This window comes from Podarcis raffonei, chromosome 7, assembly GCF_027172205.1.
Source record: "Podarcis raffonei isolate rPodRaf1 chromosome 7, rPodRaf1.pri, whole genome shotgun sequence".
Taxonomy (NCBI): domain Eukaryota; kingdom Metazoa; phylum Chordata; class Lepidosauria; order Squamata; family Lacertidae; genus Podarcis; species Podarcis raffonei.
The window spans coordinates 47282695-47308449 of NC_070608.1; the positions used below are offsets into that span (position 1 = coordinate 47282695).

The window sequence follows — 25755 nt, forward strand, 5'->3', positions numbered from 1 at the left end:
ACACCATCAGAGCACTCCTGACATATGGTTGTCAAGCCTCTGCTTAAAGACCTCCAAAGAAGGAGACTCCACCACACTCCTTGGCAGCAAATTCCACTGTCGAACAGCTCTTACTGTCAGGAAGTTCTTCCTAATGTTTAGGTGGAATCTTCTTTCTTGTAGCTTGGATCCATTGCTCCGTGTCCGCTTCTCTGGAGCAGCAGAAAACAACCTTTCTCCCTCCTCTATGTGACATCCTTTTATATATTTGAACATGGCTATCATATCACCCCTTAACCTCCTCTTCTCCAGGCTAAACATGCCCAGCTCCCTTAGCCGTTCCTCATAAGGCATCGTTTCCAGGCCTTTGACCATTTTGGTTGCCCTCCTCTGGACACGTTCCAGTTTGTCAATGTCCTTCTTGAACTGTGGTGCCCAGAACTGGACACAGTACTCCAGGTGAGGTCTGACCAGAGCAGAATACAGTGGCACTATTACTTCCCTTGATCTAGATGCTATACTCCTATTGATGCAGCCCAGAATTGCATTGGCTTTTTTAGCTGCCGCGTCACACTGTTGGCTCATGTCAAGTTTGTGGTCAACCAAGACTCCTAGATCCTTTTCACATGTACTGCTCTCAAGCCAGGTGTCACCCATCTTGTATTTGTGCCTCTCATTTTTTTTGCCCAAGTGCAATACTTTACATTTCTCCCTGTTAAAATTCATCTTGTTTGTTTTGGCCCAGTTCTCTAATCTGTCAAGGTCGTTTTGAAGTGTGATCCTGTCCTCTGGGGCGTTAGCCACCCCTCCCAGTTTGGTGTCATCTGCAAATTTGATCAGGATGCCCTTGAGTCCATCATCCAAGTCGTTGATAAAGATGTTGAATAAGACCGGGCCCAAGACAGAACCCTGTGGCACCCCACTAGTCACTCTTCTCCAGGATGAAGAGGAACCATTGATGAGCACCCTTTGGGTTCGGTCAGTCAGCCAGTTACAAATCCACTGAGTGGTAGCATAGTCAAGACCGCATTTTACCAGCTTCTTTACAAGAATATCATGGGGCACCTTGTCAAATGCCTTGCTGAAATCAAGGTAGGCTACATCCACTGCATTCCCTTCATCTACCAGGCTTGTAATTCTGTCAAAAAACGAGATCAGGTTGGTCTGACATGACTTATTTTTCAGAAATCCATGCTGACTATTGGTGATCACAGCATTCCTTTCTAGGTGCTCACAGACTGTTTGCTTAATGATCTGCTCCAGAATCTTCCCTGGTATTGATGTCAGACTGACTGAGCGGTAATTATTTGGGTCCTCTCTTTTCCCCTTTTTGAAAATAGGGACAACATTTGCCCTCCTCCAGTCTGCCGGGACTTCGCCTGTTCTCCAGGAGTTCTCAAAGATGACTGCCAGTGGTTCTGAGATCACATCTGCCAGTTCTTTTAATACTCTTGGATGCAGTTCATCTGGCCCTGGAGACTTGAATACATCTAGACTAGCCAAGTATTCTTGTACTATCTCCTTAGTTATTCTGGGCTGTGTTTCCTCTGCTGAATCATTTGCTCCAAATTCTTCAGGTCGGGCATTGTTTTCTTTATCGGAGAAGACTGAGGCAAAGAAGGCATTGAGGAGTTCAGCCCTTTCTGTGTCCCCTGTTTGCATTTCACCTTCTTCTCCTCTGAGTGACCCCACTGTTTCTTTGTTCTTCCTTTTGCTACGAACATACCCATAAAAGCCTTTTTTGTTGCTTTTAACCTCTCTAGCAAGCCTGAGTTCATTCTGTGCTTTAGCTTTTCTGACTTTGTGTCTACACGTGCTGGCTATTTGTTTGAATTCCTCTTTGGTGGTTTCCCCCCTTTTCCATTTTTTGTACACATCCTTTTTTAATCTTAACTCAGTTAAAAGTTCTTTAGATAGCCACCCTGGCTTCTTTAGGCACCTTCCATGTTTCCGTCTCATTGGTATTGCCTGAAGTTGTGCTTTTACTATCTCCCTCTTAACAAACTCCCAGCCATCATGAACTCCCTTTCCTTTTAGTATTACTGTCCATGGGATCTCACCAAGCACTTCCCTAAGTTTTATGAAGTCGGCTTTCTTAAAGTCGAGAAATTGAGTCCTAGTATGCTTGGTTGCTCCTTTCCGCTGTATAGTAAACTTCAGAAGAGCATGATCACTCGCGCCTAATGATCCTTCCACTTCTACCCCACTAACCAGGTCATCAACATTGGTTAGGACCAGATCTAAAATGGCTGTTCCTCTTGTTGCTTCTCCCACTTTCTGGACAATGAAGTTGTCTGCAAGGCCAGTGAGGAATCTGTTTGACCTTATGCTCTTGGCTGAGTTTGACATCCAACAAATATCCGGGTAATTGAAGTCCCCCATTACTACTATCTCCCTTCCTTTTGCATGCTTGGCCATCTGTTCCAGGAAGGCATCATCTATGTCCTCCGTTTGGCTTGGGGATCTATAGTAAACTCCCACAATGAGGTCACTGTTATTCTTCTCTCCCTTAATTTTGACCCAAATGCTCTCACTTTGGCTTTGAGGTTCTAAATCTTGGATCTCTTCACAGGTATACACATCCCTGACATATAACGCCACTCCTCCTCCTTTCTTGTCTGGTCTGTTTCTCTGAAATAGATTGTATCCCTCCATTATTACATTCCAATCGTGGGACTTATCCCACCAGGTTTCAGTGATTCCTATTATGTCATATTTAGTTTGCTGTACCAAGAGCTCAAGCTCATCTTGTTTATTTCCCATACTTTGCGCATTAGTGTACAGACATTGAAGTCCATTAATCATTCCCCCGTGTCTCTTATTTAAGGATTTTTTCCTCCCACCACTAGGTCTGCGTGCTGTTTGCTCCATTCGGTCTATGACATTTGGATGATCATCTTCATCAATTGATAGACTCCTACCTTCAGGAGCACTGTCTCCCTCCCCCACATTAGTCAGTTTAAAGCCCTCCTGATGAGGTTTCTGAGATTTTTTGCAAAAACATTCCTCCCAACCGTTGTGAGGTGCAGCCCATCGCTTGCCAGAAGTCCATCTTCAAGAAACTGCATTCCGTGATCTAAGAATCCAAACCGTTCCTGTTTACACCATTTGCGAAGCCAGTTGTTCACTTCCACTATTTTTCCCTCTCTCCCTGGGCCACGTCGTTCAACTGGGAGGACAGATGAGATGACAATTTGTGCATTTAATTGCTTCAATTTCCTGCCCAGAGCCTCGTAATCTCTTTTGATCTTCTGGAGGCTATTGCTTGCAGTGTCATTGGTTCCCACATGAACCAAGAGGAAGGGGTATTTGTCAGTGGGTTTTATGATTCCTTGCAGTCGTTCAGTTACATCTTGGATCTTAGCCCCGGGGAGACAGCACACTTCCCGAGACATCTTGTCAGGCCCACAGATCACTGCTTCTGTTCCCCTCAGTAGGGAATCCCCTATCACCACTACACGCCTCCTCTTAGGTCTGGTCGGGGTTCTTCCGTGAGCTGTCCGTTCCAAGGTCGCCTGCACATTCCCTGAGGACTGCCTTTGCTGCTCGTCTTCATATACCTGATCGACTGTAATGAGGGAGAGATCCTCAAATGGAGTCTGCTCTTCGTCTTCCATACTAGGGGAAAGGACCTCAAAGCGATTGCGTATTTCTAAACAATCAGAGCGAACCCTGGGCCTCCTACTTCTTTGAGTCACGTTTCTCCATATATCTGGCTCCTGTGTTGGTGAACTAGCCTCCTCAGGGGAGTCCCCTGTCTCCTCCTTGGTGGAGACGGTGTGCTCTGTTGCTTCCAAGAAGAGCTCCAGCTCTCTAATTCTTTGGAGCGTAGCTACACGTTCCTCCAGTTGCTGGACTTTGTCTTTTAAGAGGGTAATCAACATGCAATTGCTGCAGGTAAAGCTGCCTGCAACCTTTGGCAAGATGGCAAACATTGCGCAGGAACCACAGGCGACTGCAGCTGTTCCCTCACCCTCCATCTTGAGAAGGTGTCGTTGGGGGTGACTACAGTGGTCCTCCATCATAAAAAGTGTGAAGACAGGACAAATAAATCCCCCCAAATAAACCTATATCTCCCCCAACAAACGTTTGAGACTAGCTCCCCTAAATCTAAAAGATGGATCAAACTGCGCGCGCCGCTAGGCGCGCGCCGCTGCCCTACAAGCTCTGACAAGCTCCTCCCACAGCTAATCACCTACCTCAACAGAAGCCCTGCCCCCTCTGACCTTTGCACAGAGAAAGCAGCTAATCAGCCACAAGAAACTCACACAAGAAAACCCTTTTTGTTCCTTCTTCAGCTGCTGCCCTACAAGCTCTGACAAGCTCCTCCCACAGCTAATCACCTACCTCAACAGAAGCCCTGCCCCCTCTGACCTTTGCACAGAGAAAGCAGCTAATCAGCCACAAGAAACTCACACAAGAAAACCCTTTTTGTTCCTTCTTCAGCTGCTGCCCTACAAGCTCTGACAAGCTCCTCCCACAGCTAATCACCTACCTCAACAGAAGCCCTGCCCCCTCTGACCTTTGCACAGAGAAAGCAGCTAATCAGCCACAAGAAACTCACACAAGAAAACCCTTTTTGTTCCTTCTTCAGCTGCTGCCCTACAAGCTCTGACAAGCTCCTCCCACAGCTAATCACCTACCTCAACAGAAGCCCTGCCCCCTCTGACCTTTGCACAGAGAAAGCAGCTAATCAGCCACAAGAAACTCACACAAGAAAACCCTTTTTGTTCCTTCTTCAGCTGCTGCCCTACAAGCTCTGCCCTACAAGTCTCCTCACCTCAGAGGCCTCCCTGCACTGTTCCCTTATTTCCTTTTCTACTTTCCTAATCACAAGTCTCTCTGCTATTCCTCTCTTTCCCATCCTGTAAGGCTGTGACTCCTAAGTTCCCTCCTTTTGCTGACTCCAGCGTGCCAATCCCTCCCCCCCTCTTTTTCTTGCATTGCCCCAAAGGTATCTTGCATCCCATCTCTGAACTCCCTCACTTACTTTCTTCAATCTTTATTTCTCTTTTTGTTTCACTACCTCTCTAATTGAATTCAATATCAAGAACCCCTCTCTCATTGTGTCCAATAGCAAGAGCACACAGAGCTTTTACTCTCTCAAGCAATTTGCCTGCTGAGCAACTCTCAGATGTCCCTGTGTGTCTAATAGAGTGGGAGAAGAGGAGAGACTTGACAGATAGGAAAAACTGCATCAGCTCTGTCAGATATCTCTGAACACAGGGGGATGTGGGGCAGTGAAGACATTGTAAGCTGGACAACATGCTCCATGTCCAGTTTCAAAGGGCTTGGAAGACCCTTAAAGACCATTGTACAGAGTTGATAAAAGGCTATTTTGAATTAAGCAGTTGGCTGTGCAGATCTACTGTAAAGAATGAAATGATTACAGTTCTTAGACTATTTTTTTTGCAATTTGTTTCCTTCAATATCCTTCCAAGTGTTTGACTTCCACTTGCTAGCAGATTCCTCAGTGGCCTAGATCACAAAACAAGACACCTGTGCTGATTGCAAGTGCTTTCTGATCTTGTATGTAAACAGTGGCGTATCTGGGGGGGGGGGCCCACAGGGGCCTTTCCCCTGGGCACAAAACTCTTAAGGATGCAAAATTTCTGCTCCTCATTTGTCTGACCCCCTTGAAATCACCTCAGCAGCACCTGTGACCAGGACTACAGAGTGCCAGCTCCACCAGCCAATGGCAGAAGGAGCAGTGGTTGGGAATCACATGGTGTTTTTTTAAGATTCACAGAGTCCACCTTCAAAATACTAAGCAGCTATTACACCAAAATATATACCCCTGCATATTTTGTGATTCTAATAAGCACTAGGTTTAAGAAGGCCCCAATAGTTGTTGGTATCAGGAAAAGCAATAGCTTAAGATGTGCAATATTGCTTGAGATACAACAAGCGACTGGTTAATGTTTTGACATGAAAGAACTGCATCCCCTAACTTGTGATGGAGTGATACGAAAGATTTCCTGGATTTATGTATGTGTCATGAGGATTTAGATTTCTCTTTTCTATTGATGCACGAATGCTCAAGGCAGCTGTGGCTACCTGAAACAATTTTTTGAATTAGACACACACTTACTGTCAAGGTGGCTACTCGTTTGTAATTTCAATAAGCAAGCATCCATCAGATTTCCCAGCAGCTGTATATTTATTTATTTTAGTCACAGTGCTGATTATCTGACCTTGTTCAGTGTTTCTAAAATTGTTTCGGCTGTTATCTGTCTTAGCTTTGACATTTTCCCTGAAGTCGGTCCTTTTCTTTCAGAAAATGTAAACCTATGCAATATTTTTGCTAATGTAAGAGACCTTTTTTTAAAAAAATGATTACTACTTCTGCTGAAAGTGATCTAAATAAATGAAAAAACATTAATGGAGCTATGCTCATAGGAAACAAACACACATATCTGCCCATTTGGACTATGAGAAAGGATACATTTGGACTAGAAGAAGGCCACAAAAAGCAATGCAATTAGAAAATCTATGTCGGGGGGGGGGAATCTAGTAGAATGTGTGCACAGTAGCAACTAATTTGTTCTGTGCCTAATTTATAAAAACCTTGTTTGGACACCTGTCCAAATCCTCTAATTTCTGTACTGGTTAATCCAGGCTAAGAGTTTAATTTCATTTTCTCTGAAGATTTTCTGTATTCCATGCCATCCTGCCCCACTTACACTAGAACTGTTGCACAGGAACCAAGGAAATTGCTGTGGGATAACTAGCCTTATATATAACCAACATACAAAGGCCTTATTAATGCATTAAGGGGTCAATACCACAGAGTAAGCTCTCCTACCAGGCTTAGCTATGTCCACTTCCCCTCACCTTGGGAGGAACTAGGTAATCAGGCCTATTGTTCTCTTCCAGCCTACCTGAGCTCAGTGTGTAAAGAAGTTTGAGCTGGTTGCTCCAGCTCAGACTGCATGACTTTCACCAGCCACTCTTGAGTTCCTATACCAATAATTTAGGAACTCTCACCACTTTGGAACTAAACTAAGTTTTACTGGCTGTGCAACTTTTTTTGATTGCTGTATAGAAACGTACACGAATCTGACCTTCGAAGAATTTGTAAGTAAACCTATTTTTAACTTTCCAACCGTGATCATTTCCTATGTTGGGGGAAGAGGGGAGTTTTGGAACTCACCAGGGAATATTTTAAATGTGTAACAGCCTGTATTTCCATGCTTTACTTTGCTGCATATTTTGTGATTATAAATCTCTTCTTTGGTTGGGAGGGGTGTGTGCTCTCTAACCAGAGAATACTTCACCCAAACTTTGGATCTTGGCATAATGAATTCTTTTTATACCTATTATTTTCTTTGCACCAACAATTGCCTTATACTGAGTCAGACTGTTTAGCTCAGCATTGTCTTGGATGTCTGGCAGTGGATCTGCTGGGTTTCAGGCAAGGGACAATCCCAGCCCTACCTGGAGATGTCAGGGACTTAACTGGAGACTTTTTGGTTAGAAAGCTGATGCTCTACCGCTGAGCTATAGGTTACAAGAGAGTTGGCATAGATGCTTTTGTAGAATTTCTACAAACATTGCATTTTTGGTACCCATTGAAAACAACAATGCCTGCTTCTGGTTGAAACTATTTCAGTATCATCCTAAACACATTCTTGAAAAAACTTCATTATAGAAAAATATGAGACACTTTAAACATTAGCAATGAATCCCCCCCCCCTAAAAAATAACAAATCTGTATTGCAAATCCATTTGTTTTCACACTTTCCATATTGATGTTCGTTTCCCCCATTGTGCTCTTCTCCTTTGTGTTTTATAATTAGGTATTCTTCCCCTGTGCACTGTTGCTTGAAAATACTCTTCTCCAAGCCAGTAGTAACAAGAGATGTTTTTTAGTAAACGTTGTGACCTACAGGCCATTAAGTCTTTTATCATGAAATGAGTGGAAACTATTGCTATAAGTCAGGTTTGGTTGTTGCCATCTGGAGGAGGGCAAAGAATTGGATTAGATCCAGACTTGCCAGATTGAAACTTTACTGAATATTTCTGCTGCAAGAGTAGAGACAGTTTTCCCTGATTCTTATTTCTTCTTTTAGCTCCACCTGCTGTACCACCTAAAAATCTGTTCCAGAGGGTTGGTGGGATCATTGGGAACAAGTCGGGACGGTTTTGCTGGGAGCTACAATGGATAAAAATCAACTTTCCTTCTTGCTTCAGCAAGGAAGCTCTGCTTGGCCTCAAGACCTTCCACAGCTGGAAATCTGAATTCAACCTATCATCTTGAGTTGGTGTTGATTGGATTAGATGTTTCAGATGTGCATTTGCTGTGTTGGCTCATGAGGTAGTTTTCAGAATTTGCTGACAGCTCAAGCTGCACTTTAAATGTTGAAGCAGAATCACTGTTGAGTAATTCCATAATCGTTTGAAGGCTAACCGCTGTATTTCCATACCACTTCCAGATGCAGTTATCTGCAGAAAACTACACTGGAAACCGAAAGTTGATCACTTGTGTATCAGAGGTGCCAGCAGGAGCCCAGATCTCTGGGTACTGTTCTGTGTTTTCAGTTATTGGTATCTTGTACTGAGGCTGCAATCCTGCACACACACAAACGAAGTATCACTCAATGGGGCTAACATCTGAACAGACCTATATAGGACTGCATTGCAAGTGTAGTTCCTGTTGTCCAAGGTTTGCCTCTATGTGCTTACAGATGGGGGATTTATACTGATACTAAAGGGGGGGGTCATTCACAGCAATAAATTAATTTATTGGCTCCCCCACCCATAGGATAAATCCAGATTAAGGAGGGAAGGGAGATGGGTTGGCATTTTGATGCTAAACACAATGAATGGATGTGGTGAAAAGTATGCATGCACGAGGAGCATCCATCCCACAATAAGCACCCATCAGGAAGCATCCTATTTGTAATTCAGTTTCAAATTTGGTTTTAAAACCAGTATTGGTAATGAAAGGCATAGTAATTGGTTTAGAAATCTTACTGTATGAACCAGAATAATGTAAAGGTTATTATGTTGAGAAAAACAAAAGTAATGATGGGATAATACTTTTTATTAAGATGCAATTGAACTTTCAGTTCCCCAGAACTTTTCTTCAGGCTGGATGTCTTTGGATCTGGCCAGAGTGCTCAAGTACAAACACAACGAAGACTTGTTTCCGTGAGCTGCTGTCATTGGGAATGGCATCTAAGTTATAACAATGGATTTGTTGCATGTCCCTTACAAATTACTCATCAATCTGTGCAAACAGAACTTACTGTTCTGCTGCTTGGAAGGCAGGGCAGGTGGTGGTTGGCACATCTGCCTGAAATGCTTTGTTCCCGACTCTTTTAAAGAATCAGTGGAAACAAAACCAATAAACCCTACTTTCTTCAGTAGCATGCTGCATGTTAAGATCAAAGTACAATCTATGAAGAGCAGGTGCTGAAACAGTAACCAAACTTGGAAAGGTCCCCCCCCACAGTTGCTGCTTAAACCTTTAAGACAGAGGCAATAAGAACACTCATATTACGGATTGCAGGATGCTAGCATCTGGTTGGTGGAAAAGTACCTGCTTGACAGTAGTTAACAGCACTTCTCATTTTGGATGAGCGAATGAAAATCAGTGGTGAAAGCGTGTGGCAATGGAGAGCTGGTCAAAACATTGGCTCAGTTCGCATGCAATGCTAAGCTGATCCATAACAGTGTGTCAACATGTAAATATGCCTTCTTGAAGATTGTGGCTGCAGTTATCTGCTCCTTACTTCCCTGTAAGAATAACTGGGTGGAATCTGATGTTATGTGAGCAGAAAGCAAGTTCTTGCAATGGATAATTTCCATAGAACACAGTTCACCGTGCTTAGCAGATTCCTCTGACACTTTGGAGAAGTTTTTTTGGGAGCAGGGTGCAGGGGAGCTGCAGTGGGGATGAGGGAAAAGGAGAGATCCACTGATGTGAGCTGTCGCCTGCTGCAAACAACCCACCAAATATCATGAGTGTGCATCATAGAACAGCAAACCATAATATACAGAAGCATTTCCTGAATCTGTGCCCTCAGGAGACATTTCATACAGAATCCACCTTCCAACAAACCTGGTAGATTTCCTTTGGAAGAGGTAAGTAATAATCTCTCTTGCTAGAAGTTTTGTAATTGGTAGTTGTCCTTTATGCAGCTTTGGGGAAATGGCACTGTGGGGATGGGGTTGGGGTTAAGGAGGGGACTAATAGATAGAATTGTATTCACAGGGTGTCTTTGTGTGCATACAGGTATGTGTGTGCGTAGGTATATCATAGTTGGGATTGTGGTAGATGGAGTAGGTATGTTACATTTTGAAATCCATTGTTGTGTGCAGTGTACTGGAAGAAAGGGGGAAATGGTTGTGTTGTCAAAAGCTGGTTTCATCTGTGGTACATCTGAAACAGCAGGTGGGAGTAGGGTTTTTTTTGTGTGTGTGCTGTTGTCTGCCAACAGCCAATCAAGTGTCTAAGGCCGAGTGCTGATGCTTCATTTCAGTGCTGGACAAAGGTAAGTGGGTAGCGGAGACAGGTTGGCATTTTTATGATATTGTGTGGATGTTACAACAAGTACTATGTAATGCAAAGCAACTGGAAACAGCAGCCAATAAAATAAAATCTGCAATAAAAGCAAAGCACATCCCAAGGGCAGAAATCTCTCAAACCAAAAGCACACTGCAAACAAGACAAGGGGCCCAATGGATCTTCATAGGAAGGATATTTAACAGTCCTGCTCCTGCCACTGAAAAGACACAGGTACCAGCTCTCACATGGCAGTAGGACCATGAGCATGCCAGTCTTAAGTGGTTGGCAGGCTCATGGGGGTGGGATGTGATGGTGTTGTAGGCTAAACCTTATTTTGTGCATGTGCCACATTCAGCAGACCAGATACCCCAAGCCACCTACTTAGTTGCATACACAGATTTTTTAAAAATTAAATTTTTGATTCATATTCTGAGAAGACTTCCAGTTTATATATTGGAACATATTTTCAACAAAATAAGCATTTGCTCTTGATAAAACGCTTGAACTGCATGACCAGACCACCCAGCCAAGCAGCCTTTTGTTGGGTGAGTATTTTCTCTATTTGGATCATTCTCTTGATTGCTTCTTGCGTATGATTTATGTGGTTGCTGACTCCCACTCAGATCTAAATCTTGAAGTTGTTCTTGGATGGGCTTAATTGGAGAGGGGGTTGATTTTCTAAGTGGTTCTCTACTGTGGGGGTAGATGGGTGGGTGATATCAAATATCATTTCCTAGAGGACAGTATGGTAATACACATTAGAATAAATGCACCAACACCACAAACAAGTACAGACTTCTCAGAAAACAGACTAGCTTCTTTTGAATGATCCCCAACAAAACTTGTACATAAAAAGCTGATTACAAATGATCCAGTCATTTATCTCAGGGAGAACCTGTGGTCCTCCAGAGGTTACTGAACTACCTCCCATTATCTCTAACTATTGTTCATGCTGGCTGGGATTGATTGGAGTTGGGAGTCCAACAACATCTGGAGGTCCATAGGTTCTGGGTCCCTAGTATATCTCCCATTATCTTGTCTATGGCCCTAAATAAATCCCTCTTCCTCATGATTAGCTTCAGTTTCCTGGGCTGCAATCCTAACTCCACATACCTTGAAGTGGTGTGAATACAATGGGATCCACTTCTCAGTACGTTAGCTATATCAGGATGGAAGCCTGTCTGCAAAAATGTGAATAATGAAAAGGCTTTTGTGCAGAAAAGTTACCTCAACAACAATATAATCAGAAGTGGCCAATTCCCTGGCCAAAAGCCACATTCTCATGGAATTTTTTTTAAGCTGCTTTCTGGGGTGATGAGTGTAACTGGAGCCCTCCATCCCCTGCTTACTTACCTGCATGAAATTAGGCCAAAAGTCCTATTCATTCCTAAGGCCTCAGGTTCAGGTTGCCCACGTTACGATAGAAATATTCAGCCACTTTGTTAAGTCATTGACCAAAATACCACCTGGACTTTATGACCCAAGAGTCAGTAACATTACCCTGTAGCATATATCACAAAGCAAACCCATGCAGCAGACTTCCAATGTTAGGAGTTTTCGCCCCCGATTGAAAAACAGCTACGGAATACTCCTAGATTGGACAGAGAAACTATTTCCCCTACAGACAGTTGGAAGACTGTTATGGTCCTGAGATATAGACCAAACTAACACATGCAATGGGAAATTCTTGAAAAGATGCAATGCTGTGCAATGTCCATGTTGTGGGCATGAGCTACTTTCCCGAACAGTTCTGGTGATTTTGACCACATAATTGGAACCACATAAACTGCGAGGGGCGTACAATTGTTTGTGTCTTTGGGTGTTATGATGACATCATGCTTGCTGTTTTTTACATTGTCATCAATACTAAGAGGCTGAAATATTTCTAGGGTACAAGGCACCAAATCAGCAAAGATGAAATATCTGAGCAGCTGTACACCCAAGGATACTCTGTGAACTCAGCACGACAGATCATGTAAGTGGCATTGCTGCTCATACAAGTCTTAGCAGAGTCAGTTGGAAATTCCACCCTATAATTGCCTCCACACTGTAATTGTCTCACAGTGTTTTCCTTATGCCATTGTAAATGACCTTGTCAAAAAGGGCAATATTAATTTGCAAAGAGGGAACGAGAGTTTATATTGAAAAGCCACAGCTCTTACAAGCAGTGCATTATTTATTTTATTAATTTGCTCTTTTTTACATTATGGGAAACATTAATCTATTTACATTTTTTTTTCTTGTCCACACACCAGATAAGTAGATAATCTTATGAAAACCCAATTCATAAAACCACACAATGCTCTCCATCTCTCCATCTAGAGGCTTTGCAAGTTGTACCACTTTTTTTCCAAATCGAAAACATACTGATGATTATCATGATTGGGAATGTAGATAGAATGCACATATGTCAGTGATTTACATTCTGGTTTAAATATGCATTATAAATTAGGAAAAAAATCAAACAGTAAGTTCACAAATACAAAGTTTAAATTAAAGTGATAGTGCACACCAAAACCCTAATGGAGCACCCAATAAATAAACTGAAATATATTACAAATAACTTATTACCATTTTCCTTTTCACTATTAAAATGTTTAATCCATTTTCTCATTGGTCATTACAAAAAGATTAACAGTATTTTATGGAAACATCTGCAAAAAAATATAATAAATACTTTTCAACTTTTGATGTAGGAAGCCATTTTTGTTCATATCCAAGCAGCCACAATATGCCCAACAATCTTGTAATTTAAAATCAAAGAAATTCTGGGAAGAACAGTTTCCTCACAGATTTGGACTTAAAAAACAAAAAGAAAGCCAGCACATCCAAATAAAATTAGAATAGGAAGCACTGATCCGGACAAAATTAAGCACTTTTAAATTCCATTAATTTCAGTGGCAGAAATTTGAAAACATGCTTAATTTTCCCGTTGAAATGAATGGGACTTGAAAATGCTTAACATTGGCTGGATTGTGTCCTAACAGCATAATCCTATAATGCAGGTCTGGGAAACCTTTGCTCTCCCTTCCCAGGTGTTGCTTAACCACAATTCCCACCAGCCCCAGCAAGCATGGCCAATAGCCAAGGATAATGGGAGTGGTAGTTCAGCAACACCTAGAAGGCCAAAGGTTCTCCACACCTGCTATAACATCTACCCAAAAGTAAAACCCCATTGAGCTTAATGAGACATACTTCTTAGTAAGGATGCTGCATAGGATTGCATTGTAAATGTTATCACTGCACATTAACTTTTTTTTCTTCTGGTTTATGGTGCTCTGTAATCAACGTGTGGCAACCATAGTAAATATAACTTCACTTTCTAGCAGGTAGCCTGATCATAGACTTGAAATACATTGTCAGGATTGGGTTACTGCCCACTGTGCTCTCACACGCTCACAACATCCTCATGTTCTATGCAAGCGTTCAGAATTTGGATGCCAGCTGAGTTTTGCTGAAAAACTAGGTAGAAGTTATTTTTCCATCCACACATAGAACCCATATAATATGAACGACCAGGCATCATGCTAACAGATTCTTTTATATTTCATACCAAAATTATGATGTATAAATACAACTATTCTAGAATAAAAAGTTCTGGCACTGATATTCAACATATTTACCTAGGTGTAAACCCAAGGAAAATAATTGAATTTTACTAGAAAGTTCTGAGTGTATGTTCATAGCAGATGAAAATACCAGATTTATTGCATCGTTTCAATTAGAATTATTTTCAAGCTGCTTGTCAACCAGTCTTAATTCCTGTTTCATGGGTTCAAATAAACAGAAATGTCGCTGTGGAAATGGCCTTTTCTTTGGGTGCTGTTGTGTGTACACGTTCATACAAAGAGTCCTCAAATCTTTTAAACAGAGAGCATGGCCATATATTTAAAGGTGGCAATTGGCACTATGTAGACTGAAACAGTGTGTGAGCCTTCATTGCTACTATAGTTTTAGAGAAAAGTGTTGTTCAGATAAAATAAAATTTATCCTAGCAAATACAATGTGATTGAAATCCGTGCAAGTCAGACTTTCCACGATCGGTTCCTGTGATGAGTTACACTGGATTTTTTTTATCATACTGTTTAAAGTCTTTAAAATATTGAATTATTAGCCCTTTACTTGTAAAATATAGCAGTGATATTTTGTGCCTTGTTTATAAACATATAGCTTGGATATATCAATGGCTTTGAGAGGTAGCAAATTCTCTAGTGGCTTTATAAATGTTTTATGAAAGTTTTCCTTGCCCGAACCTATTACCTCTCCCAAATTCTTGAATAAAATTAAAGCACTGTGTAATGTGACACGTCCTGATAGGATCATGTATATTTTCAAAAAACTTTTTTTCCAATGCAAATTCTGATGTTTTGAAATGTGAACTATACAGTTATGTCAACCATGCAGTCAAGGATTCCACAGTTGGATTGTGTTAACAGTAAGGGCACTGAACGCCAACTCTGGTAAGATACAGAGTGCAGATTATCAAGTCAATCGGGGTACTTTGTTACCATACCATCTCTTATTTGCAGAATGCAGAACTCTCCTGATTTTGTGACAAGTGAGGGCCACTAACGGTCATGTTCAGTATGGGTGCCAAGGAAGATGCTCCAAAGACCAAATGGGCCAGGATTCTTAGCGTGGCACATGGGAGAGCACTATGTACAGGCTAGATCCATGTTCTACTGACTTGAGTCAATAGATCTGAACACACCAGCTCCACAAGGGCATAATCTGCTAGCTCTATAATGCCTTATGGCCAGGACTCATATCGTATCTGGTTTTCACCACTCCTCCTAGTAGGATATTGGATGCTAGCCTTAAAACATTGTGGTGCCTGGCAGGTCTTCATGCTCTCTGCCAGCATGATGGTTGGTAGTGGCATGGTCACTGTTGTTCCCACTGCACCCTGGTTCCGTTTCTGGGAATTGCTTTCTAGCCTTGATTCCAAAATGCCTACAATTAAGAGTGGATCACATTCTTAAAAGAATGCTCCACAGATAAAGAGATGTTCACCATCTGATGTGTTGCAACAATTCCTTGATTTTTCAGAATTTAAGTATTTTCTATTTGAAAGAAGAAACTGATGTAAGCAGTTAGATTCGTAGCATACAAATACAAATTTCATTTACAGCAGTGTTTTCAGCTTTGGGCCCCCAGGTGCTGTTAGACTATAATGCCCATCGTCCCTGACCATTGGGCTAAGCTAAATGGGGATTATGAGAGTTGTAGCCCAACACAATCTGGGGACCAAAGGTTAAAGAACACTGATTTACAGCATTTCAACAGCAAATGTCTGTGTGTGTATATGTGCAAGATCTGAAAGTCTTGACAAGGCTTGGACATCAACAAAGCCAAGGCTATTTTTGCTCCCCTTTTATAACCTGATATAATTCATATATTACCATAGGAATTGGCAATATAGTACATCATAAAAAATCTTACTAGTTTATTAGACAATATGATTTTAAGATTTTTTAAATTTAACCTCCACCCATCTTTGCATCCAAGTTTCCATTTTATTGTCTTAAATAACCCCCAGATTATTTCCTTGGAAGATTGATTTTACAGTCTTCTGCTGATCAAAAAAGGATTCTAAAGCAACACCGAGGAAATAAAAATGTGGCAGTTTGTGCAGCTGCAGGTCTCTTACATTTCATCTGAAAGGTTAACTTCAACTTTTACTGCAGCACACCTACCTCTCCAGCTCCTTCTGATCAGTCAGGTGAGAAGGTATGATTTCTTAGGAATGAAATAATGCGTGCCATCTTTTTAAAATAATAATAGTAATAATAATGGTAATAGCAAGAAGGGATTCTGAGCTAGATCTGCTTTCATCATTAATTAGGAAGACAACAGAATCCTAAAGGTTTACCCTGCAATACTGAATTTCCAAAATACTGTATAACTGAATATTGCTGTACACTAGATAACAGACTACCTTTAAGGACCAAGAATGAATTCATTTGTGTCTCTACTGTACAGAGGTGTGTGCATGTATGCTTGTTGTGTATGTGTGTGATTTCAACTGTGTGTCTGTGGGATTCTTTACATGAGGCAAGGTGGTAGCATCAGTACATGTGACAAAGCGTTAGGCTGACATGGGCAAACCTTTAGAAAGCAAGGGGAATTAGCGAAAAATCTCTTGGAGGATTGACAACTACGCCACAGAAGTGTTACTTCATTGGGAGAGAAGAGAGAGATAAAGGGAGAGGGGGATACAAATACTTATTGGTGTCTCTGAGCATGGACCTAGGAGGGCAGATTATACAAGAGATGTTCCTTGCCATTAAGAGTCCTCTTGGTTGGATCCCTTCATAGCCTGGTCTGGGCTTCGGGGATGTAAATCTCAATGCTTTCGGCGCTTTCAGTGGCTGAGTTCTGACGGACAGACGCAGCTCGTTTGGCAGCCATCAGCCGTTTCCGGGCCTCCTGACGCTGTGAGCTCTCCAAAGAGCGTTCCCGTATGAGTGGCACCTGACCTTTCGATGGCTTCTTTGGCACTGGAGGAGGGGCCCTTCTCTCCTGATCAAAGCAGAAGGTTAATGACATTATACAGCTTCTCAGGGGAAAAATGAAACAAACAAAAAAGAGGTGGGTGTGGAAAAAACAAACAAACAAACTAAGATAGGTCAGTAGTTAGAACACACTTTTTTTTTACCTAAAGTTTGTTAGTTCTTATCTGCATTTCTTCTTCTTCATTGAACTGACTTTTTATTGAAAGAATAACATAATCTTAAGGCAAAATAGGGAGGAACTGAAAGCAGTGCTTCATGGGTACAGTGCGTCAGCTACACACACTTGGTGCTGAAGCTCCCATCGCTAAACATTGCGTGTGGTTCCCTCTGGGAAATCTAGACTCTTCTTCCTGGTACCAGAGACTAGAAAGGAGAGCATCTTAAGCAGAACTTGGTAACACTGCTTAAAGCAATACAATGCCATAAATCTTAAGATACTAGATGCAATTTATGTCACCCAAAAATTAATAAAAGAGTCTTGGGATTTCTTAATAAAATTAAGTCATCATATTAGAATAGTGTGTAATAGGTATGAAAAGACACAAATAATGAGGTCCCCTCTCCCCCTTTATATACAATAAACATACACAAGACTAAATGGGCTTACAACACTGAGGACTTATGGATATATTTCACACAATCATATGAACTAGCAGCCTGATATTCGTTATCACAGCAATAATTTTTAAAAAGGAAAAAAAAGAGAGAGCATGTGCTTAGTGGAAGCTGATCCTGGTAACATGATACACTCTTTGGGTATTGCTATAAAAGTGCTTCTGAAAGTGTAGCATTGTGCTGAATTAGCACCATAAGTAAACAATTTAATTACAAACTCAAGAGTTAGTGGGGATTACTTAAAAGGTATTCTGAAAGCATACATTAGTCATTACTTTGGCATCCAAACAAGGTTAACAAGGAAAAAAAGGTGTATATATACACATGCTATATATACATATATACACACATATATATATATATAAATTCAGAGATGGATATTTTCAAAGAAAAATGTATGTTACATCTAAACTTGCAGGGCTCTACAATACAAAGTGCATGTCTGCAGCCCCTAATTTTTAAACTGCATGGCCTTCCATCTGGTTCATGCTTTCTTAAAGAAGGGGTTATTCATTCCATTACACTACATGAAGTTCATCCTAGCTTCTAACTTTACCATTGTTGATCAAAACAGCTTCAATTGCTTACGTTGTAAGGTCATTTTAATTGAACTTAGTTTGTTCAGAACATTCTATTTGTTTGGCATGCAAAAACTTATCTATGTTCTTTACCCAAGGTTAGGAAGTGGATGAAGGATAACAAGCACAAATACAAAATGAACTCACAAGTGTTGCCCATCTGTCTTTTAAATGCAGAAAATGAACCACTGTTTTAATTTAAGATCCTAAGCATTAACCTGCCAACACTATGGTTACTGTGCACCACAGAACCTCCCCCTGCCCCCATTACAGGTTGTAGAAACAGCCTCCTTTTAGGGAGCTTAAAATTAAAATAATCATTTTCCTAATACTGTCAATAAACACCTTTTGCCTAATGTGTTATTTTGGCATCTAATGACATGTATTTGGTGTGGTAGGAACACTAAGCCACCTCAAGCTCAATGGGGCTTCTGAGTTGATGTCTCAATGGTTGTCCTGTAAGGAACTCATAGAGGTAATTGTTTGCCTCTCTCTATCTTAGTCTATTAAAGAAATAACCACTTGCAGTTAATACTATCATTTCAATGAGTAACTGTACTTTGGGGAGTTTTTGAAGGGTTCTCTTCAAAAATCTGACATTTCCCCAATGAATTTATCAAAACCAGCTAGCATCTTTCTTTCTCCTATTCAGCATCTGTAAGGGTTCAGCATTATTTGTCTTAAAAATGCAGCATGATGTTAGCCAACTACAAAAAAGCAGAAAGGTTCCTGCATGGGGTGTAAATATCTGAGCCTGCCTGTTATGTATATGGATAACATGCTCCTTCCCCCATTCTGTACTAATACTTGTTCCTAAAAACACAGATAAATGTTCATTTTAATATTGAGTTTCTGAGGGAAAATCCTAGTTCTGAGAGGAAAACGAAAATGTTTGCAGTGTTTATTTGATGGCAATTATGAATATCCTTCAAAAATAAGATGTGAACATATCTGAATGCTACACTAATGACACCAACTTTGTTTTCAAAAAGAAGCCATAAGATGAAGTAAGTGCAGACAAAACCGGTGGGAGTCTAACTGAAGATAATGAAGAGCAGCTTCAAATGCCTTTTACAAATAGAGGGTGAACAAATTGCCCTTCCTCTTCCAGGAAGAAACTGAACCCCACTGCATTTTCTTGTGCAAATGCAAATATAATTTAGAACTTGTTCTCAGTTAGACAGTTGTGTGTTTTTTTCTAGAAGAACCGACAGCTCCAAGTTCTGAATTGCTATTTGCTGGTCATATACTTTTGAAAACAAAGTTTTGAACACATTGAAATAAGCTTCCCAACTGTTTCATATGTTTGCCTCTGACTTAATTTTGTGGATAAGCTAATATTATTATGGCTATAAGGGCAACAGTGTATTAGATATTTTATTTAAATATTTCATTATTTTATGCCTTATTGTGGAAGAAAGTATTTTAGGAAAGAGATTCAGTTCTTTCCAAAATGTTGCTCCCTCCCCATTTTGGGCTTTGCAACATTTGTTTCACACAGAAGTTCTTCTGTTTCTCAGCTACCTCTGCCCACATCACTACTTCTGTTGTATCATCTGAATATTTCTTTTTCATATTAACTAATTAAATCTGTTCCTCTTTCACTGATGCCAATGTGAATTTGATGGGATGATGCCCAGCTTTTAAGTCCTTCTAGTGCATGGCAACAATAGATTTTTGACCAATGTCTGCTCCTGACACAAATACTGAAAACAAACGAATAAAAACAAAGCAATGTGCCAAAGCACAGTAAAAAAATAAAGCCCAACTTATTCTAGGAAACACAGCAGAACCTTCATTTACCATTCTGTTTAATGTTTCAGAACTAGATTGAGTTGAATTAAGTAGGTAAGGTGAACCCAGTTATGAGGTCTCCCTCGAGGTAAACAAACTAGATCAATGACATGAGAGGTTTACCATGTAACTTTTATGATGGTCCACTTTGAGAATACCTATACATTTATCCCTGGGAATGGGAACTGGTTATAAAGCCAGCGGTGATTACAGAACTTCCCTAGTTTACTTGCTGACACATTTCAGAGTGCATTAGTAAACAGAAGTCTTAGGCTAGGCAGTACTACGTACTGTCCATAGTATTTATTTAAAATTTAAGAATCAGTATATGAGGCAGTTCCTTCCAACAATTGATTATCTAATATGATTATACGTTAAGTATAATAAGACAAATGAGCACATTCCCGTTATTCAATTCACAGAAACAAGTTTGCCTTAAAAATATGCCTGAAACATATTACAGAAAATATCTCAGGTGATTATTATGTAAACATTGTTTTTCTTTTACAATGAGATTAATCTGATATGAGCTCCATTTCATGTTTTTAACATCACTGCCGTATGCAGAGGCCTATTTAATCTGTCCAGTATTTGTGCAGGGCTTTAAATGAAGCATACAAAATCGACAATGTTCTACCTTCTTGTCATGTGGATCCATCTGTTTCCAATTATTGGCCTTTAACTGATGAAGTTCATCAAATTTCATACTAATATTTTCTATGGACAACTGCAGCATATCCCAAAACCCTGCTAAATCCTGGGAGGCTGGTCTCGGATGAGCATTGGGATTCTGTGCAACAGAAAAGAAGAAAGAAAGCATGAAAGAAAATATTTTGTTCAATTTTGGGGGTGGGGAAAAACTTGAAAGAGTCCATTGGTGTGTTGAAAGAGTCCATTTTATATTTGTCTAATGACTCTGAGCTGCTATATCTGACTCACCTGGTTTAGTGAGATTGGCTAATTATGCTAACTAAACTGTAAATGTCACTGAGACAGCCACAGTGTTTAAAGTTTGTTAGGATTTCAAATTATCCTAGATGCAGTTTAGTAAAGAAGGCTTGTGAGTCACTCTGTCATCAAAGTGAATTCTATAATGGAGGGTATTGTTTGATTTATAATAAGTTATAGTTGTCTTTACTGTTTCACTAACAGTGTGATGGATATGCTTGGTGATTGTAATCTACAGTCGTACAGTCGTACCTTGGAAGTCAAGTGGAATCTGTTCCAGAAGTCTGTTCGACTTCCAAAACGTTCGGAAACCAATGTGCAGCTTTTGATTCTGAAGCTCCTGCAGCCAATTGGAAGCCGTGGAAGCTCCATTGGATGTTCGGTTTCCAAAAATAGTTCACAAACTGGAACAGTCACTTCTGGGTTTGTGGCGTTTGGGAACCAAAATGTTTGAGAACTAAACCAAGGTATGACTGTATATGTAATGTTTCTGTATTTTGCCCTAGCCTCATACCAAGAACAAACTTAGTTGGGCTCTAAGGTGCTACTGGGCATTTTTTTTAAAAAAATTAAAAATATATTTCTATTGCCCTAGCCTCAGTCATGCATTACTAGCTCCTTTTTAAAATGACCCAGAAACTTCAGCTGGCACAGAATGTGGCTGCTTATGTGCTATTTGGGGCCAGATGGTCAAATCATATTATACCAAATCTCTACTGATTGTACTACTTACAAGCATGTTTATAAAATGCTGCTTTTTACCATGAAAGGTAGTACCCGAAACAAACCTGTCTGTGCTTTCAGATCAGCATCATAGGCCCTGCTCATTTGGTCCATCTTTAAGATCAATTTGACTGCCAGGTACTAGGGACGGGGCTTTCTCATCAGTTGCCCCTGCAACATCCTCCCAAGGGATGTACTGTTGGCCCATTCAGTTGTAGTGCTCAAAAAGACTTATAAAACCCCCATACTTCATTTGCCTTTTCACTAATGTGATTTTGGCACATGCTCCCATGTTGGTGTTTTATTGTTCTACAGCTGTGATTCGGCAACGGTTTTGTACTTATTTATAATATATTGTTAGTTGTGTCTGTGTCTCCACTTGCCAATATTATAACCTTCTGTTAGGTTTGTCGTAAAAGGCTCTATCTGCACTATACATTTAAAGCATCGTCATATCACTTTAGATAGTCATGAATTGTGTTTTAATTGGCTAAAAATGGCAGCAGTGATGGTGAGAGAGTCTTGCTTAGGGAAGAATGTTCTGGTGGAAATGGAGACTAGGTAGAGAACCATGGCGCCTGGTGCTCAGGCACCATGGTGGGGGAGGAAATGGCTAAATGCCTTAAGTAGACCTGCTTTGTTCCTTTTTATTTGTGTGCTGGCTGAGTAGGATTATGCTCCTCCCCACCAAAAAAAGAAACAATAATTCTATTTTCACTAGAGTTCAAAGCCAAAAAGGCTAACCAACTATCACCATTCTATCAAGGGTCTTGGATTTTACATTCACATAGCAGTGTTCCCCTAACTCCTGACACAATTCAGTTGCTTTATGTACTGCTGCAATTCATCTGCAGCCCAAACGGTACCATCAGGCTTTAAATGTAGATTTATCTTTTAGCCGTGCCCTCAATCAAATGAATTTCTGTTGCATGGTATGTTGCATCACGTATATTGTCAACTGCTCACAGAAATGCTGTGATACACAACTAATGTCACTTGGGAACACAGAGTAAAAGGTGTTCTTAATGCCGCTTAAGAAAACTCTTGAGGGTGTAAAGTGGCAAATTTTATGGAAGGAAAATCTCGTGCTGTTGTTATTAAAGCGCATCCCTAGGTTTCATGGTAGCAAAGAAAAGCATGGCTGCAGAACACTGTGTAAGTTAAAAAGCCAATGATAACAACAAGAAAGCCATGCGCTCAGATCAAATTACACATAACAAGCTGTAGGGAACCCTTACATCTCTTTGTTTGTACATAGTGTCAATGTCTGGATCTAGTTAAGGTGGTGAAATGGTGCCCGTAATACATGTTACATACCAGATTTTCTTCACACAGTTCTCTGAACTGATAAAATTTCTGAGCCATGAGAAGCTGTGCACTGCCAACTGCTGCTTGAATTTTACCTAAAACTTGAAAAGAAAAGAGAACATGAGAAAAAGCTGGTCACACCCCCACATTTAAGCACTGGTTTAGTAGGGGTGGAACATGGGGAAATGCAGCTCTGGGACTTTTCTCAGCACAGAATCAATGGTGTTACTTTCTGGAGAACCAGGAGAGCTGATGGGGCTCCTGCTCCATGCTAGCAGCTTAAATCCAAATGCTTCTTCGCAAGATTGTTTTTAATTTTTAATTATAACCTAAAGTTTGCATTTCAGCTGGCTGAGTATCTTTTGTTAAAGCTTGATGTATTTTACAAGTCGAACTTAGAAGGCACCACCACCAAATTAAATGGAGCTTATTCTCTGCTAACTGTGCATAGTATTGCAGCTATGCCGATCCTAATAAAAAGGGTTTTCATGCTATATACTGCTGCTTTTCAGGAAGTGGATATATATAATGGATCAGCACAGCTGCTTGCATCTTTTGAACTCTGCTTGGATACATTGCTATGGATTTTCATTGGATAGGCGGCTATGGAGGCTGTCAGGATGAGCTCCTGAACTTCAGAACGTATCAGTACACCACTGGGTTTGAAAGAAATCACAAAGACATCTGTACTTAGGGCTGAGCGGCCTGTGCAAGTATTCTAGGTGAACCCTTGAGGCAGTGTATTTTGGGGATGTTACACCACACCTTTGGTAAGAGATAGATTGCAGTGGAAGAGAAAGAAGGCCCAGCAAAATTGCTGCAGATGCTGGGGTAGAGTTAGAGGACTTCACTCTTGTGCTGGCAAGAGGGGCACACAGTTCAATAGATAGGTTTCTTGATTGTGAAATCAAGAGAGATCCTGGGGCACAACCCTTTGACTGCATCAGCCACAGCTGTTTACAGTGGCAAAATTTTAGGGGCTGATTTTACCCCAAAATATGTACCCCACATTTTCTGGGTCTACACCCAGTGCGGCCTAACCCCAAGTCTCTAAGCTGAAATACGACACAGGGCTGCAAATATAGAAAACTCTCGTATTCCCTTGCAATAGAACAAGAAAGAGCATAATACAGAGAGCAAAGCTAGGCTGTACTTTCAGTAAGTCTTTTAGTAAGACTAAATATGCAAGCATAAATCGAAAGCACAGTGTAGCAAAGATCAGCTGCTGGGGGACAATTTGAGTAAACACTGAATATTAAATGTGTGAAGCGATGAGTAGGGAGCTCTGTTACAGTCCTTCCTCAGGAACATGCAAGAAGAGACTGACCTTTTCAGTTTGCTCCCTCACTTTGGACAACTGTGAACTTCAAGATTTAAGTGGAATACATCCACTGTGCCACTCAGGGTATTCTACACACTACTATTATTGTTTGTAAGGCTTGCGTGTCTAATTCCCTGTGCACTGTGCTGAAAATGTACCCCTTGGTGTGTCTAGTCCTTTATTCATCCTAATGCGCAAACCACTCAACTGAAAAGAGCCTTCAATAGTGGGGAGGAGTTATTCTGAGAGCTTTCATGTGGTTCCCATTGTTATGAAAACTCTTCCCACTGCTTCTACTTCAGAACAGCTGCCTCAGCTGGAGCTGGGCCATCTGACACTTCACAAGGCATCTCAAGGACTGAAAGGCAGGATAACGGGGAACTGGACGGAGGCTGTCTCTCAACTTTGCCTCGGGAGAGAGTTTTTGCATAAAACAAAAATTGCTCTGGTGTTCATACCAGTCAGACAAGTTGCTTGAGAATGCATTGTTTGGTAGTGCAGCGTTGGTTATACTTGACTGAACAATAAATGAATAATCTTGATTAGAATAATCTATTCCAAAACCATAGAGAGAGCAGGAGAAGGGAAAGAATGCCTTGATCAATGACTGGTTTATGACAACATCCCAGCTGATTTTGAGATGAATGCTGAGGCTCTTCTTTACAGAGGGACCTGCCTTATTACAGAGTTAGACCATTGGCCCAACTGGATGAGTGCTGTCTAAACTGAGTGGCTGATCTTCAAGCTTGAGGGATCTACTGTGCTTTCTCCTTTCCAGTCCAGCAGTGTGGCTGTGTGTACACCTTTTACACAAAGCTGAAATCCTGACAATCAGCTGCTCAGGATGCTACTTTCAACTCTCTTTCTCTCCTGCTCCCTCTTCTGTACCAAACAGACGATTAGAATGATTTCGGCTTTTAAATGTGTGTGCAGCTCCTGTCACTCTGTGTGCATGCCCTTGTATCAAGAACAGATCCCTTCTTTTAATTCAATCATTTGTAAAGGTTCACACTGTTGCATGTACACAAATCCCAGGCGGTAGATTTGTGTTCATGAACAGATGTTGCAGTTTTGATCTTAACAGAATGATCTGCACTCAAATCGTTTGTGCAGAAAGTCCTGGCTTTAATTTGCTTACTGCTCCTGTTACAGATAAGTGAATTTGGAGGAAACCAGCAAATTTTAATATAATACAATTTGTGCATAATTAGCGAAAGAAATATCACCTGCTGTTACTGACACAGCCTGAAGCCACTGACAGTCTAGCTTGTTTTTATGTGCAGCAGCAAATTGCATTCCTAACTAGAAACATTCAGTCCCATCTGACAGTGTCGTTCTCAGTTAGATAATACCAAACGTGTCTATGTAACATACAAGCCTCTGTCAAGCAGCCCTGACTGAGCCTTCTCCTCCAGACAGCTGTTCTGTACAAGGGAGCATTGTCTGAGGAAAGCTTGTATC

The 25755-nt window shown here is 40.9% G+C and overlaps 1 protein-coding gene and 1 long non-coding RNA gene across 11 annotated transcripts in view; one reads left to right on the forward strand and one right to left on the reverse strand.

Moving 5' to 3' along the window:
- Positions 1-9726: 9726 nt before the first annotated feature.
- The window catches only part of LOC128417589 (uncharacterized), a 50362-nt gene continuing 34333 nt past the window's right edge, over positions 9727-25755 (forward strand). The window contains exons 1-2 of the long non-coding RNA XR_008331496.1: positions 9727-11037; positions 12382-12467. This is a non-coding gene — a long non-coding RNA (uncharacterized LOC128417589). The remainder of the gene's footprint in view (positions 11038-12381; positions 12468-25755) is intronic.
- DLGAP1 (DLG associated protein 1) overlaps positions 12658-25755 on the reverse strand; it is a 300538-nt gene continuing 287440 nt past the window's right edge. For 9 of the 10 annotated variants that reach the window (XM_053396460.1, XM_053396455.1, XM_053396457.1 and 6 more), the window contains 3 exons: positions 22983-23074; positions 20632-20784; positions 12658-17014 (listed from right to left, as the gene is read on the reverse strand). In XM_053396460.1, coding sequence (XP_053252435.1) covers positions 16805-17014; positions 20632-20784; positions 22983-23074 — 455 coding nt within the window. In that variant the 3' untranslated portion in view covers positions 12658-16804. The remainder of the gene's footprint in view (positions 17015-20631; positions 20785-22982; positions 23075-25755) is intronic. The other variant, XM_053396464.1, reaches the window with a different exon arrangement.